The sequence below is a fragment of the Lepidochelys olivacea genome (assembly GCF_965140295.1).
Source record: "Lepidochelys olivacea isolate rLepOli2 genome assembly, chromosome: 4".
Lineage (NCBI taxonomy): Eukaryota > Metazoa > Chordata > Testudines > Cheloniidae > Lepidochelys > Lepidochelys olivacea.
In genome coordinates, this window is record NC_140414.1 from 104212899 (window position 1) to 104228546 (window position 15648).

The 15648-nt window shown below is 38.6% G+C and overlaps 1 protein-coding gene across 2 annotated transcripts in view; it reads left to right on the plus strand.

Moving 5' to 3' along the window:
- PDS5A (PDS5 cohesin associated factor A) overlaps positions 1-15648 on the plus strand; it is a 167385-nt gene that overhangs the window by 95480 nt on the left and 56257 nt on the right. For both annotated transcript variants that reach the window (XM_084627255.1, XM_084627256.1), the window contains exons 11-14: positions 1825-1919; positions 4894-5039; positions 10969-11120; positions 14273-14386. In XM_084627255.1, the coding sequence (XP_084483381.1) occupies positions 1825-1919; positions 4894-5039; positions 10969-11120; positions 14273-14386 (507 nt within the window). The remainder of the gene's footprint in view (positions 1-1824; positions 1920-4893; positions 5040-10968; positions 11121-14272; positions 14387-15648) is intronic.

Consider the following 15648-nt stretch of genomic DNA (forward strand, 5'->3'; position numbering starts at 1 on the left):
TGTTCATGTCCATTCCATTACCTGCCCTACTACCCCTCTGTCAGAGTTGCCAGCAAGAAGGAACTGAGAGGGATTAGGGCTAGCAGCACCTGATATACCACCGCATGAGCATGGCACTCTAGAGGGCGCCACAGCTGTCCCTACAGATACCGCTAAGGCAAAAGTCTCCGACTGTGCATGTGGGCACGCGCACACCTAGAATAGAATGGACATGAGCAACATATCTTGAAGAATAACAGTTACAAAAAGGTGGGTAACCATTTTTTCAATGTGCAGCAGCAGACAAAAAAGCTAACAATATTAGAAACCATTAGGAAAGGGTTAGATAAGACAGTAAATATCATAATGACACTATGTAAATCCATCCACACCTTGAAAACACCATGCAGTTCTGGATGCCCCTTCTCAGAAAAGATATATTAGAACTGGAAAAGGTACAGTGAAGTGAACAAAAATAATAAGGGGAATGAAACAGCTTCCATATGAGGAGAGATTAAAAAGACTGAGAAAAGAGATAACAAAAGGGGGTATGATAGAGGTCTATATAAAATCATGAATGGTGTGGAGAAAGTGACAACACAAAAAATGGGTCACCCAATGAAATTAATAGGCAGCAGTTTAAAACAAACAAAAGGAGGTACTTCTTCACACAACGCACACTAAACCTGTGGAACTCAGTGCCGGGGATGTTGTGAAGGTCAAAACTGTACCTCGATTTAAAAAAGAATTAGAAAAGTTCCTGGAGGATAAGTCCATCAATGACTATTAGCCAAGATGGTCAGCCGCATGCTCTGAATGTTCCTAAGCCTCTGACTGCCAGATGCCAGGACTGGACAGTGGGGATGAATCACCTATTCTGTTCATTCCCTTTGAAACATCTGGCATTGGATACTTTTAGAAGACAGGATATTGGGGTAGATGGACCATTGGTCTGACCCAGTATGGTCATTCTTATGTTTTTATGATTTCCATTAAATAGAGTTTTAAAATAGGGAATCTTTGATCCATGTTAAGTGTTTTAAAACAGAAATAATTGAAAGTTAAGTTGCAAAGAGATTGCCTTAAGACCAGGAATTGATCTTAGATCCAAAATATAAGACCCTTGTTTATGATGGTGCATTAAGTTATACCTAAAAGCATCTTTTCTATGTATTTATTAAATACCTCCAATACAATACTTCACTCTCCCTAGACATTTGTATATGCTTTTGTTGGTGGGTTTTTTTTGTGTGTTCGCAAGTCCACATGCTTTTTTTTTTTTTAAAGTAAATAGCAATTTAAAATCATAGAATCATAGAATATCAGGGTTGGAAGAGACCTCAGGAGGTCATCTAGTCCAATACCCTGCTCAAAGCAGGACCAATCCCCAACTAAATCATCCCAGCCAAGGCTTTGTCAAGTCGGACCTTAAAAACCTCTAAGGATGGAGATTCTACCACCTCCCTAAGTAACCCATTCCAGTGCTTCACCACCCTCCTAGTGAAATAGTATTTCCTAATATCCAAATGCAACATTATATTAGAGGATTCTTATTTTCAACACTCCAAGGGTGTAATCTTGGCCCTATTTAAGTGTATTATTGCTATCCTGATACTTTTTGCCCCCTTTTTTTCCACAAGAAGCATTTTGAGCTTTACTTTTTTGAAAACCTAATGGAGATTAAGACAAATTCTATTGTATGTATTATTTTGTACTCTAAAATTATTTTTATGCAGTTGATGTAACAATAACACATTCTCAACATACTTATGTGACGATGTAAAGAGTAACATTGATTTTTAAAGATAATCCAAAAATTAACATGCATTGTTTTCCATTCTCTAGATTTAATGATATCCATGTCCCTGTGAGATTAGAAAGTGTGAAATTTGCCAGTCATTGTTTAATGAACCATCCGGATTTAGCAAAAGACCTCACCGGTAAGATGCATAATTCAAAGTTTAAAATAATTTTTGTCCGAGGGAGGCAATTGTTTCAAGTACATAGCAATATGTTTCTGAAATATGTTAAGACCGGACTTGCCCATGCTGCATGGGGAGTACTAAGGCATTCATTTAAGGTAGATTTTCCTGTAGAAGGCAAGAGAGAGTTTTTTAAAAGTAGGCATTTTATATTGGGTATGTTTTGATGCCAGCCTTATAGAACAAAGGTGGTCCAATTGAAATTATCCTATGTAGAATTAGTTTTAACCTCATCATCTCAAATTTTGATGAAATCTTGGCCCTGACGGAGCAGGTTAACCATTGGTTTCAGAGTAGCCGCCGTGTTAGTCTGTATTCGCAAAAAGAAAAGGAGTACTTGTGGCACCTTAGAGACTAACCAATTTATTTGAGCATAAGCTTTCGTGAGCTACAGCTCACTTCATCGGATGAATCTCACGATGCTCACAAAAGCTTATGCTCAAATAAATTGGTTAGTCTCTAAGGTGCCACAAGTACTCATTTTCTTTTTTCAGGTTAACCATTGAGCATGTGGAATGGGATTTTCAGAAGTACTCAGCATTTTCCTAACTCTGCTTCTGTTGATCTACAAAATCCCACCCATGATCTAAAGATTAAATTCCTCCTGCAGACCAGCATTATAGCCAGTTTTAAATTGTGAAAATTGGAAAGCAGGGGTGGAAGAACATAACACAAAGACCAGTTACATCCTTTGGCATATTTTCATTTTTCGGTCCCCTTTGCCCCACACTCTTTTTTTTTAATACCATAATCATATGGTATGTGCTCAGCATGCTTGGTCTCATTTTCAGTGGTGATGAGCACCAATAGATCCCACTGACTTCAGTAGGAACTGAATGCTCGGCACACTGAAAGTCAGGACACTTACCAGATTTTTTTCCCCTTAAACCAGATGTTTGAGTAATTGCTAAAGGTGAATGAGCAGATTTTTATACAGTAGGCAAATAGGTCTGTATTTTCCTTTTTTTTAAATGGTTCATGTATTTTGGAAATGTGGAATAAGGCATTATTGCTAAGACTCAATTTGTGCCCACAGTATTGTGGAATCTCTGGAAAATATTAGTTTTGCTTGTCTTCACCTGCTAGTATTGATGCACCAGACTATGAGTTAGTCTACACTAGCTCTGTAAATCGATCTGAGTAACACTAGTTCATTTATGCAAGTTACGTAACTGAAATCGACATAATTTAGGATGACTTCCAGTGGTGTCTACACCACGCTACATCAATGAGAGATGTTCTTCCATTGACATAGCTTCTACCAGCTGGGGAGGTGGAGTACAGATGTTGATAGGAGAGTGCTCGCCCTTTGACTTTGCATGTCTTCACCAGGCCTGCTAAATCAACTCTGCTGCTTCGATCACAGCAGTGCCGATTTAGCTGGTAGTGTAGACATGGCTTATGTTTTGCTGTTGAGACATCTGTATTCTTCGGCAGGTCTTTTCTTAGGCCATATCTATGTTATGGGAACTTTAGTAGCATAGCTACAGTGCCATAGCTGTACCACTGTAATCCTGTGGTGTAGACAAAGACTATAGCAGTAAAAGGAGTATTTTCATCATTGTACGAACTCCACCTCCCTGAGCAATGGTAGCTAGGTTGGATGGAGGAATGTTTCTTTTGTTCTAGCTTCATTTACACCAGGGACTAGATTGGCATAACTGTGGTGCTTAGATGTGGATTTTCCATAGCCCTGAGCAATGTCGATCTAAGATTTAAATGTAGACCAGACCTCAGTAATATTCATTGGAAAGATATATTCTAAGTATTTTAGGTAAAGGAATATAAGTGGGGGATCTTAAGGTAAAATTGTTCAAGTTTATATGTGGTCTGATTAGAGAGATGTCGGTTGTGACTCCGCAGTTAAGTTTGCATTGTGATTTGCAGCTAAAGCAGGAAATAAATCCTTTAATTTCTATTCACTGTTTCTCTAGAATTTTATAAAAAAGGGATTAGTAGGTTGGCTAGTAGTTTAGAGAATACTAACTTTTCACCTTTGGAAACTCTCTGGTTCAGATATGGTTTAAGTTATAACTGTAAATGAGTTTGATGTAAATAAGTTTGATCTCATGAGGGTCTACTGGATATTGGCCAGTTCCACGCATACACTACATAATTTGAGCTGTGTTGTGGCCTGTTGAGTCTATATTTGATGTACTCAAGTAGTCCATAAATACTAGATGACACAATGGCCCTGTAACAATTTTCAAATAATCATTACAGTGAAACAGCAAAAAAAATTCTTGTTAAAAGGTATCTAACTATAAAGTCATAAAATCAATATAGTCTGTTTAAATAGATCGTTTTAAAGATTCTGATATGTATTTTGAAGAACTGGTAACTCTCAGGGAGCTGTTGCAGAATGTTGTTGCAAATCCATTTTTTCCCCAAAAAAATATACTGTAAAGGACTTTTCTACAAGATTTTTTTAAATTAATGCATTAAGGCAAATACAGGATTTTGATGATAATTTCTATATTTAGATATTAATGATGCTATTTAAATTGACAGAAGATTGCACTATGACTAAAATAAAATCCTTAATTTAGTCTGTTGTGATGGATCATGCTTCTGTGAAATAATGCTCCCTCAAGGCATTATAGAACAGTGTGTTACAAACATCATAATCTAAAATATTGAGGAACAGTGAGCTGAGTTTCACTCGGAATTTTGTCATTTTTGACTCAAACAAATCTTTAATGATTTACAACATTTTTAGTGTATTACTTATATTGTAAACACCTTGGGACTGAGAATTATTATATACAATTTTATGTGCAGTAGTTGATATAGTTGTACATTTTGACTGAGGTTTGTGTAGTTGTTTTAATTTTCCTTATAAACTGTCATTTGTTGTGCATCTGCAACAAAAGCACTTGAGTATACTTTTCATGGTAATTGATTTGATTTTATTTTTTTTAAATTGTAACAGAGTACTTGAAGGTTAGATCACATGACCCAGAAGAAGCGATTCGACATGATGTCATTGTTACAATTATAACTGCTGGGAAGAGAGACCTTTCTTTAGTCAATGACCAGCTACTTGGCTTTGTAAGGGAAAGAACACTAGATAAACGGGTAAGGTATAATATTTTATTTGCAGTAATTTCCGCCTTTAAATCATAGAATCATAGAACCATAGAATATCAGGGTTGGAAGGGACCTCAGGAGGTCATCTAGTCCAACCCCCTGCTCAAAGCAGGACCAGTCCCCAACTAAATCATCCCAGCCAGGGCTTTGTCAAGCCTGACCTTAAAAACCTCAAAGGAAGGAGATTCCACCACCTCCCTAGGTAACCTATCCCAGTGCTTCACCACCCTCCTAGTGAAAAAGTTTTTCGTAATATCCAACCTAAACTTCCCCCACTGCAACTTGAGACTATTAGTCCTTGTTCTGTCATCTGCTACCACTGAGAACAGTCTAGATCCATCATCCTCTTTGGAACCCCCTTTCAGGTAGTTGAAAGCAGCTATCAAATGCCTCCTCATTTTTCTCTTCTGCAGACGAAACAATCCCAGTTCCCTCAGCCTCGCCTCATAAGTCATGTGTTCCAGTCCCCTAATCATTTTTGTTGCCCTCCGCTGGATGTTTTCCAATTTTTTCACATCCTTCTTGTAGTGTGGGGCCCCAAAACTGGACACAGTACTCCAGATGAGGCCTCACCAATAGAGGGGAATGATCTCATCCCTCGATCTCCTTGCAGTGCCCCTACTTATACAGCCCAAAATGCCATTAGCCTTCTTGGCAACAAGGGCACACTGTTGGTTCCTGTCCAACCTGAATCTTCTATGCACTGAGGATATAGGTTACAGTTTTGCGCAGTTAATTAGAACAGTGGTTTCCAAACTTTTTTGATCGTGCACCCTTATCAGTAAAAATTTTTTGAGCACGCACCCCTAATATATGTATATTTATTTATGTATAAATTATATACATGTACTACTGTACTAATATATTGTGTAAATTATAAAACATACACAAAAAATAGAAATTAAAAAACAGAGATAAAGATGAAATAAATTATTTTTAAAATAATGTTTTTATTTATTAACAATACGAAAAACCTTTTTGCTCTCACTAAAAAAAATTATTAATTTTAGTGAGAGCAATGTGATTGAATATGCTTTATTATTTTTGAAAATTTTGGTTTAACACTTTGTAATATAGCAGGCGCTCAGGGTGGGGTGCAGGGTCTGGGAGCGAGTTAGGGTGCAGCGGGGCGCTCGGGGTGGGGGTGTGGGGTCTGGGAGGAAGTTAGAGTGTGGGAGGGTGCTCAGGGTTGGGGTGCAGGAAGAGGCTCAGGGCTGGGGCAGGCAGGAGGTACAGAACACTTACCTGGGACAGCTCCTGTTTGGTGCAGGGTGCGTGGAGGTGGCTCTGCGCAGTACAGCATCACCCCCATGGCCACGATTCTGGGAGCCATGATTCTGGGAGCTGCCCCCCTTCCCCTCGGGGCAGGCAGGGCCACCTGGAACGCAGGGGCTAAGGGGTCCCCAGGGCCCTGGCCTGCGGCTCTAAAGCCCCTTTCAGAATGTGGCCCTGAGAGCTTGGGCTGGAGGACTCAAGAGGAGCAGGGGCAGCCATGTAGCCAGCGGCCGGAGAGAAGTGACACTGGAGGACTCAGGACCACGCCCCGCCCCCCCCCTTTTTTTCCCCCCTCCAGCGTTGCTCCTCCTGCCGCACTGCCCTTTTGCTCCGGCAGCGCTCCTCCTGCTGCGCCCCCCAGTCGATCATCTTGCGCACCCCCTGGGGTGCATGCACCCCACTTTGGAGACCACTGAATTAGAATGCAGTGGCTACATTAATTCTCGCTAGAAGGCAGACTGTTGAAATGCAGTCAGTGTGTCTGAGCAGGGGCTATATATCAGGGAAATGAGATCATTATTCTGCCAGGAATATTGTGAATTTCACCATCAGCTCCTCACTAGCCAGAGGTCTGACAGTGTGATTGGCCTAAAGGAATCAGGCACCCTCCCAGAAACTTGTCAGTGAAGACTAACTTCAGCTCTAGATGGGGTTTCTTTATGGGATTCATCTCTGAAAAGAGCTTAATGGACTTAAATTCTGGGAAAAATAAAAATTGACAGCTGACTGGAAATGGCTACAAAGCACACACAACTATTTGAGGTAAACAGTAATATAACATGGTGTTTTTAAAAGGCTTTCACTCCTGTGTATTTTAATTGTCTTTCAAAGTGAGTAGGGATACTTATATAACTTTTGTGAGCTCTCAGCATTCATCAGTTTTTTTTAAGCTTTTGCCTTATTATTCTATATCTGCTTGTGACCTCCTCATTATGAATCTAGTAATCTTTTGAGTTCTGGACACAGGCTTTAAACCTCATTTAACTACTCTCCTGCATCAGTACCTGCTAGTTCTTGTGATGACAATACTTGCTTTCCACAGTTCATATTCCCCTTGGACAAGCCCTTGTTCTTGACACACGTCCATCCATTTGTTTCCATCTGATTCTTTTTGGGCTACTCTTTTTATTCAGCTATTCAAAGATTTTTGTAGACTACTGACTTAGTTCTATTCATTGGTGTAAGTTGTCTTAGTGCTTCCAGGAGAGGGGACCTGAAAGCACCTGATCCATGAGAGTCCTCCAGGAGAGCTCTTTTTCTAAAGACCCAGCCTGCTTGTAGAAAGGGCACTGCAGAAATGGTTCAAACACTTTCCTCTTCTGATGAAACAGGTCATTTTGTCTTAGAGACTCCAAGTTGAATGGTGCCATCTCATCTCAATTCTCTAGGAAGACACTTATTGAAGGAAAGGTTTGGGATAGCCTTTGAAAGTTGGCTCAAGTTCCCATTTGCCCAAACATCCTAGACCAGCTAGGGACTTTTCCCTTCCTCAGAAAGAGACTCTTGTGTCAGTCTACTTTAGTGAGTAGCTTTGGGATGAGAAATCAAAGGAACAGACTCCAAGCTCCCTTCTCTCTTTAACCACTTCCCTGAGTATCTCCCGTTTTAACTTTTCCTCCTCCACTGAAGGAGGATTCAAAAGCATTTGGGGAGCTGACAACCTTCCTGGCTCCTGTTTTAGAGACCCCTTGAATTGAGGAAAAAGGGGGAAGCTGGTGATTTTTCTATCCTGGATTTAATAGAAAACTGAAGAAGGACCTTTCTGACAAATAAAGGGTTCTTTGGAACCTCAGGAAACTGTTGTCTCACCCAGGTACAGAAGAGATTAATTGTACCAGGTATCCCAGGAAGGTTTTGACCAAGGTATTTAAAATCTCTTTTGAGCTAAATCAAAAGAGCGCTTTTCTATCCTTATCCTTCTTTATCATTCTGCTGCCTTTGACGCTGATGATCTCATTCTCCAACTTTTGTTTCTCTTCTCTCTTGGCTTATTTGACTGTGATCAGTACCCTACTGACTGATCTTTCAGTTTTTCATATAATAGCTTCTTACCTTCCCTTTTCGCTATAGATTCTTTTCTACACCCATCACTGTGATATCTGAATTTCTCCTTCATCTGATCGCATTCTCACAGGATTCTGCCCTCCCTTGTTCTCTCTGTTACTGTCCCACTCTGTTCCCATGATTTCAACTACTACCTTTGTGCCAGTGATTCCCCAGCCTACCAATTTCACATTTCAAGCTGCTTCTGATACCTCCTTTTGATGGACGTTCTACTGCCATCTTAAGCATAACCTGTCCAAAGCTGAATTTTTCCAAAACCTTTCCTCCTAATCCTTCTCCTTCACCTTCCTTCTTTCTTCCCAATGACAACTCAGTCTTTCCTGTCTCCTGTATGATATCTAATGAACACATAGCTCAAGATGTGAACATCTACATCTAAATGTGGAAAACAGTATTTTACTACTTTTTGAAAAATAAATATTTTTGTAATACTTTTTCTTCTTAGTTTGTTTTAGTTGGTAGGTAAGTAGGCAAATACCCACAAAGATGTAAATATTTTATAACTTACATAATTGATTTTATGTGTACTTGAAAGTTTTCTGTTCTAAAATCTGCATATGATGTCATGCCACCTAGTGGAAAATTCATAGTGTCTTGCCTTTTACCGGTTTCAGAGTAACAGCCGTGTTAGTCTGTATTCGCAAAAAGAAAAGGAGTACTTGTGGCACCTTAGAGACTAACCAATTTATTTGAGCATGAGCTTTCGTGAGCTACAGCTCACTTCATCGGATACTATAGCTCACGAAAGCTCATGCTCAAATAAATTGGGTAGTCTCTAAGGTGCCACAAGTACTCCTTTTCTTTTTGCCTTTTACCTACATCCAATGTTACTGATTGTGAATTGCTTTGTGATTTAAGAAATATATGGCAAAACATGGATCTGATTTTTCCCTCTTTATATGGAATAGCTCCTGACTATTCAATTGATGGTGTATCAGCAGACTTCTCTGTTCATGTAGAGAGCTCCATTAACTTCAGTGGGGTTCTCTGTGGATATAGCAAATTGTCCATGCACTGTCAATTTTAGAATGGGGGACTTTAGTTTGCAATGATTTGGCAAGATGAAAGTTCTCTCATCAACTCAACAAAGGTCCTTGGAATAAATAATGGATTAATTTTGTTATTCCAGCTGAAAAAGGAGTTGGTAGAAATAGAAAGTGGTTTGAGCAAAATAGGATTTGAGACACTTCCATACAACGATGGATTGAAATCAGAATTCATTTTTTACAAGAAAAATGTAACCTCTTTGGGGTAGGACCACTAGCATAATTGGGGCCTTTGAGCATTGCCACTAATGAATAATACTGAGAGGGAGGCATAAGAGCTTTATAAAATGAGTGGACAGTATGGAGGCAAATAGTTTAGTAAAATTGGAATGAGATTAGACACACTACATGAATGCAATTACACTAGATAGGATTAAAAAATTATGAGCACTGTCACAGTTCAGGGGAACTGCACCAATATTTCCCCTCGGCCATTGCCTTTCCTGCGTGAAGACCTCTGTGTCTCTCCCTTCTGACTGGGGTATTCCCAGACTGCACAGTACTCTGTATTTCCCAGCATAGATAGGTTGCCCGAAGGACACCTGCTTTCTTTCTCTCCAGAGAGTGATTATCAACAGTTATAACTACTGCACAGTTCTTTCTAAGCAGACCTACTTTATCCTTAAGGTAAAAAGTATTAAAGAAAAAACATTAAGAACAACAAAACAGTATAAATGTATGGTAATAGGCTTACTAGAATTAACCCCGGCCCTAACATGGATTCTGGAAAGATAAGTCCTTTAACCCCAACCCTGGGAAGTCCTTGGGGTTATCAGTTTATCACAGCTTGAGCTAAGACAATCATACTCATAACCTGTTCAGTTTGCCCTTTCAGGGTCTTTGATCTGGAGTTTCCAGATGCAGGTAATTAGTACACAATGAGTCTCTCTCTCTCTCATAGGACATATATTCAAAGGTTGCCTTCTGAGGGGATAATTTGCATCCCTCTCAACCCAAGGTACTTACTAGGAAATCCTCATCACACCTATTTTTCCAAAAAGACCTTTGAACTTCATGATACCTTCTGGAGATTGCATTAATCTTTTCTTTCTGTTAAAGAATTTCTATACAATTTCACAATCTCACAAAAACATTTGCATTTTAAATATCATATACCACCAAAGTATGAACCTTAGTTCAGTAAGGTTTAATGTAATTCAATAAAATAAATTCAGGACATTGTCAGTCTGTCACAAGCACTATGAATTCTCATACTTCAGGACTAGCTGAGATGTGGAAGAAATTCTCTCCAAAAGTACACATATCAGAATTGCAGCTTCATGAACTTCTTTGGGGTGGAGAGAGAGGAAAAGTTGGATCTTCTGAAGCTTCCAATGTAGATCATTATGTAGGAGACAGTAATACCTAACTAAATGAATCATTGTTCTGTTCTGTTCTGGTTGCTTCCATGAATTAAAGTTCAGAGTGTTTACTGCATCTGTCTGTTAACTTTGTCTTTCTCACTTCATTGCATTTAGTATATATTGTGTGTGTTTGTGATAGATATTTAATAAACATATTTTTCTCTTAAGTGGCGAGTAAGAAAAGAAGCTATGATGGGACTTGCCCAGCTATACAAGAAGTATTGTCTTCATGCTGAGGCTGGCAAAGATGCTGCAGAGAAAGTGAGCTGGATAAAGGATAAACTTTTGCACATATATTATCAGAATAGCATTGATGACAAGTGAGTCAATTTAAGCCTTCATAAATTTAATTGTATAGCTATAAGAAATATTCTGAAGAACAAAAGTGTAGACTTATCCTGAGGAATTTGTTAGAAGATGCTAATGATGTCCTCATGGCACATTTTAAACATTAGTGCTGCAAGTGTTTCATATAGATTCAGAATTAATTCAACACTCCCGCCCCACCCCCGATTAAAGGCATGGTGTTATTTGCACTAAGCTGTTTAGGATGTTCAGGTTTTTTTGTATCTAGCCCCAAATTGTAGACTTGGAGCTAGATCTGAGACGCTGGCTAGCTTTTTCTTTCTTAAACTGACGGACTGCTTCTTAGAAAAAGACTCTACTTTTGCTTCTCCTGTACTCAGTTTTTGTTTATTGTGGAGTGTTTTTTTTTTGCTAAGGTTGCTAAGGCTGACTGCTAAAATCCATCATTCCCTGTGCAACCTTAATTCTGCTTTCATAGGCATGCATAATAATACAGTCTTTAATTACATGAGGTACTTTTTTTTTTTTTAATAGGACCCGTTGCCTCCTTCAGTGCACAAGATGGGTAGCGTGCAGGGAATAAATCAGTGTTAGCCTAGTGAATGAGGTGGTTGTCTGTAGAACCCTTGCCTCACTTGTTACAAAAATTAGAATTGTGGAATGAATAAGGCAGAGGACTGAAAGAAGAGAAAGTATGTGTCATGTTATGGCAACTGCACCTGTATTTTCTTGTCAGTGATTCAGCAAGGGTACCCACTCTTGGCTTTCAGTTCCACAGCAGTTCCCTCTCTTGGGTGGAAAAATGCATCTCTGCCTATTGATCAGGGTATTCTCAGGTTGGACAGTGCCCATGCCTTCACTTGTTGTTCCCAATGCAGACAGGTTGCCCAAAGATACCTTCTTGTCTTCTCTTCAGAGACAGATAACAGTGTAATTGCTACAGATATAAGTTACTATACAGTTCTTTCTAAGCAAGTCTACTTTATTTTTAAGGTAAAGAATAACAGAGAAAACATATTAAAAACCATAAAAGAACCTATGCTAATAAGCTTACCAGAGTTCATCCTAGGGGCTCTAGCAAGTGCAGTATTTTAGTAACTCATCCTACGGGCATCCTTGTGGCTTCATCTTAGAACAAGCACCCTCATAACATATTCAGTTCCCTTTTTATACAGCCCAGGGGGTTTTGAACTGGAGTTTCCAGAAGCAGGTAGGTAGTACACCCTAGGGAGAGAGACCCTTTGTATATCTTCAGAAGGTTGGCTTTGGAGGGAGAGAATTTGCATTCCCCTCACCTCATTGTGTTTCTGAAAGAAATCCACTTTATATGTATTGATCCAGAAAGACCTTTGAACTTCCTAATTCTTTCCACTGATTTCATTAATCTTGTTTTTCTGCTAAATTCCATACACTCTCACAATAGTACATAAACATTTGCATTTGCAATACAATGAGCTCCAAAGGTGTTAACCCTAATTCATTAAACTTCATTCAGTAAAGTTTATCTTAATTCCATAAGGTTTATTCAGGATAATACAGGATATTATCAGTCTGTCACAGTATTTTGTCATAGTTAAGGCGGTTGAATGCCACTGAGGAGATTAGGTTTCTGTTCCTGCCATAGATTCCTTTTGTGATTCTGGGCAAATCATTTAGACCAGCATTTTCCCAGGTGCCCACAAGTTGTATGCTACTTATTTTCTGGGTGCCCAACTTGAAAAAAATTGGGGCTTGATTTGTAGAGGTGCTTGATGCTCACAACTGCAGCTGAAGTCAATGAGAGCTGGGAATGCTCATTCTCTCCAATAGTATGGCAGTGTGATTTGGTGGGATGAACCACTGTTGGGGCTCAAAAGCACTGAGTTCCAATTCTAGCTGACTTGCTCTGTGGTATGGTAAATGATTTTGTCTGTCTTGTTTCAGTTTCCCCATCTGTAAATGAACGTAAGAATACTTACCCACAACCCTCAAATGTAGTGTTGCAGGGGTTAACTTAATGCGTGTACAGTGCTTTGAGCTTACAGAGTACTATTAAAATGCTATGTCCTCTGAAAATCAGGCCCTATGTGTCTCAGATTAGTGTAGTCTTTTGCAAATTTTGGTTATTTCCTCTGTGACTCTGTTCCTCTTCTGTGAAAACCCTCAGGGCCACACTGAATGATGGGGATAAAAAGAGTTATTGAACAGCCGTCTCAGTCCTTGAGCACTATCCATCCTGTGCACTGAATAAAACTGGAGAGGGGGCAGGGAAATAGTATGTGATCATGTTTGTATCATCACACACACGCAGAACGAAGGTTACACAGCCTTAATTTTGTCACTGCCTAACATTTTAGAGCTTGACTTTGCAACCCTAAAAATGTTCTTTTAATGTATTTTTGGTATGCAATTATATCACTGTGTGATTAAAGCTGATCTGTTGTACAGTCTGTTTTTGTATTTTATTTACATATAATCATATAAACTGCAACTACTTTATTGTGAAGTTCTTTAATCAAAGTTTCTATAAAAGAAGTTGAGGAATTTAACTTTGCCCACTTCGTTTTCCCTTCACTCTTTTTTCTTAAGTATATCTTGATGTATGTTTACCTCCATCTTTTTCAGTGTTGTTTGTCCTTAGTTTTTTTTATCATAAATATGAGCAGTTTTAAATACATTGTTTCTGTTTCTCTAATACTATCCTTACCTTTTGAGACATTTTGCTAATTCTACCTTTTCTTCAGCTTCTTATTGTATTCTCCTTTTGTGTTTTTTACTCTATGGGTGTGCATACTCTTCCTGTTCCCCTTTAAATGAGAATAGCGACAAGAAGAGATCCTGAGACTAGTTATTCAAAGAATCTAGAGGGAGAGAGGAGAATATCATGGGTGATTAAGGCCCATTTTTCTTGGCATCTGAAGGAATGGGGGAGAGTTCATCTGGGCATTTCTTTCACACCTTTCCAATAGCAGCAGGAAGGAAACCTGTGGAAAGCAGATAGTTATTATCTTCTTCTACCCATTAGGAGACGGTTCCGGTGCCGGTATAGCATAAAATCATAGAAATGTAGGGCTACAAGGGACCTCAAGAGGTCAGGATCTCTGTTTTACAATTAATCTGACATTATGGATGACTTTGGAAATATACGGTATTAAAAAGTTATTTAAACTTTTTCTCTTTTCTGCAGGTTACTGGTAGAGAAAATCTTTGCTCAGTATCTTGTCCCACACAATTTGGAAACAGAAGAGAGAATGAAATGCTTGTACTATTTATATGCTAGCTTGGATCCAAATGCTGTCAAGTGAGTAGAGGTAGAAAAGTAGGCTGCTTAGATACTTTTAAAATATATCTTTCTTTTGAGTATTTTCCAGCACATGCCTTTTGATAGAAAATTATCAGTCTTTTTTGCTATCTCATAGTCAAAGTACTGGTAATGACAAGACTTGATGTTCTTGTTAGTCAAGTAATTTGAGAACTCTAACTCCTCTGGATTTAGACATTAATAGCTGGTGAAATGAACTAAACTGATTTTTATTTATGTAATTGTTTCTTAGATTGGAAACTTCTCTGTGTAGTTTCACTTCCCTGTGCGGGTCCTCCATAGTGTTTGTACAGCATCTATCATCCAGATCCCCCACTGTGCTATCACAAGATGAACAAAACAATAATAAATAATGAATTCTCAATATTGTTTGCAATTATAGTTTCAAAGTATTTCAAGTACACATATTTTTAAATGCTGATTCCAGATGGATAACTACAATAAAAACAGGATGCCCTGATGTTAGGAGGTATTTTGATCCAATTTTAATGTTTTCAATGATTTTTACATCAAGAATAACAAACCCTGATGTCAGTTATTTTGAATAAGATTGGTTACCTGGTTGCAAGATTGAAAGTAATGTGCAAGAAAGATATAGTTGAACAAAATTCAAAATGTCAATTTAGTAACAATTTTAGGGCTACAATATGGCTTTTAAAAGAATTATAAGGTTTTTGGTATTGGCAGTTAGTATTATGAGACTTCTGTCTGTTCAATGTGTAAATTGAACAGAATGCAAATAAATTTGTGGCCCGTGAGAATATTATTTCCATTTTTTGTGTGTGAGAGAATGGGGCATCTGTAATATCTTGTCCATAGCAGATTGGTTATAGATGGATGGACAGTAGGGAGATGGTGTTGTCTCTGGCTTGTATGTCTTAACTGATACAAAATGGTATAATATTGGTATATTAGTATGAGGATGGTATAGTGGAGGATTGAGTCTCATGTGCGTTTGTCTTTTGTAGACAAGTTTTGTAGTATAGAGTGACTGATTTGTCCTAGAAGGGAAGAATGTTTGGGAGGACATTGGTTAAAGGATTAATTCAGGTAGAGGGACAGAGCTAGGGTTGGGCTTAGGAACCTTAGCTTCAAATTTTCTACTTTAGAGATCTTAATATTTTTTAACTAAAATATTCTCTTTGTTTCTTATACGAGAAATTCTTTTCAATTTTCATTCTGTTTTAGTTTTTGAGGGGAGGTTATGTTTGTTTTTGGGGTTGGGAAGTTTCCTAGGTGTG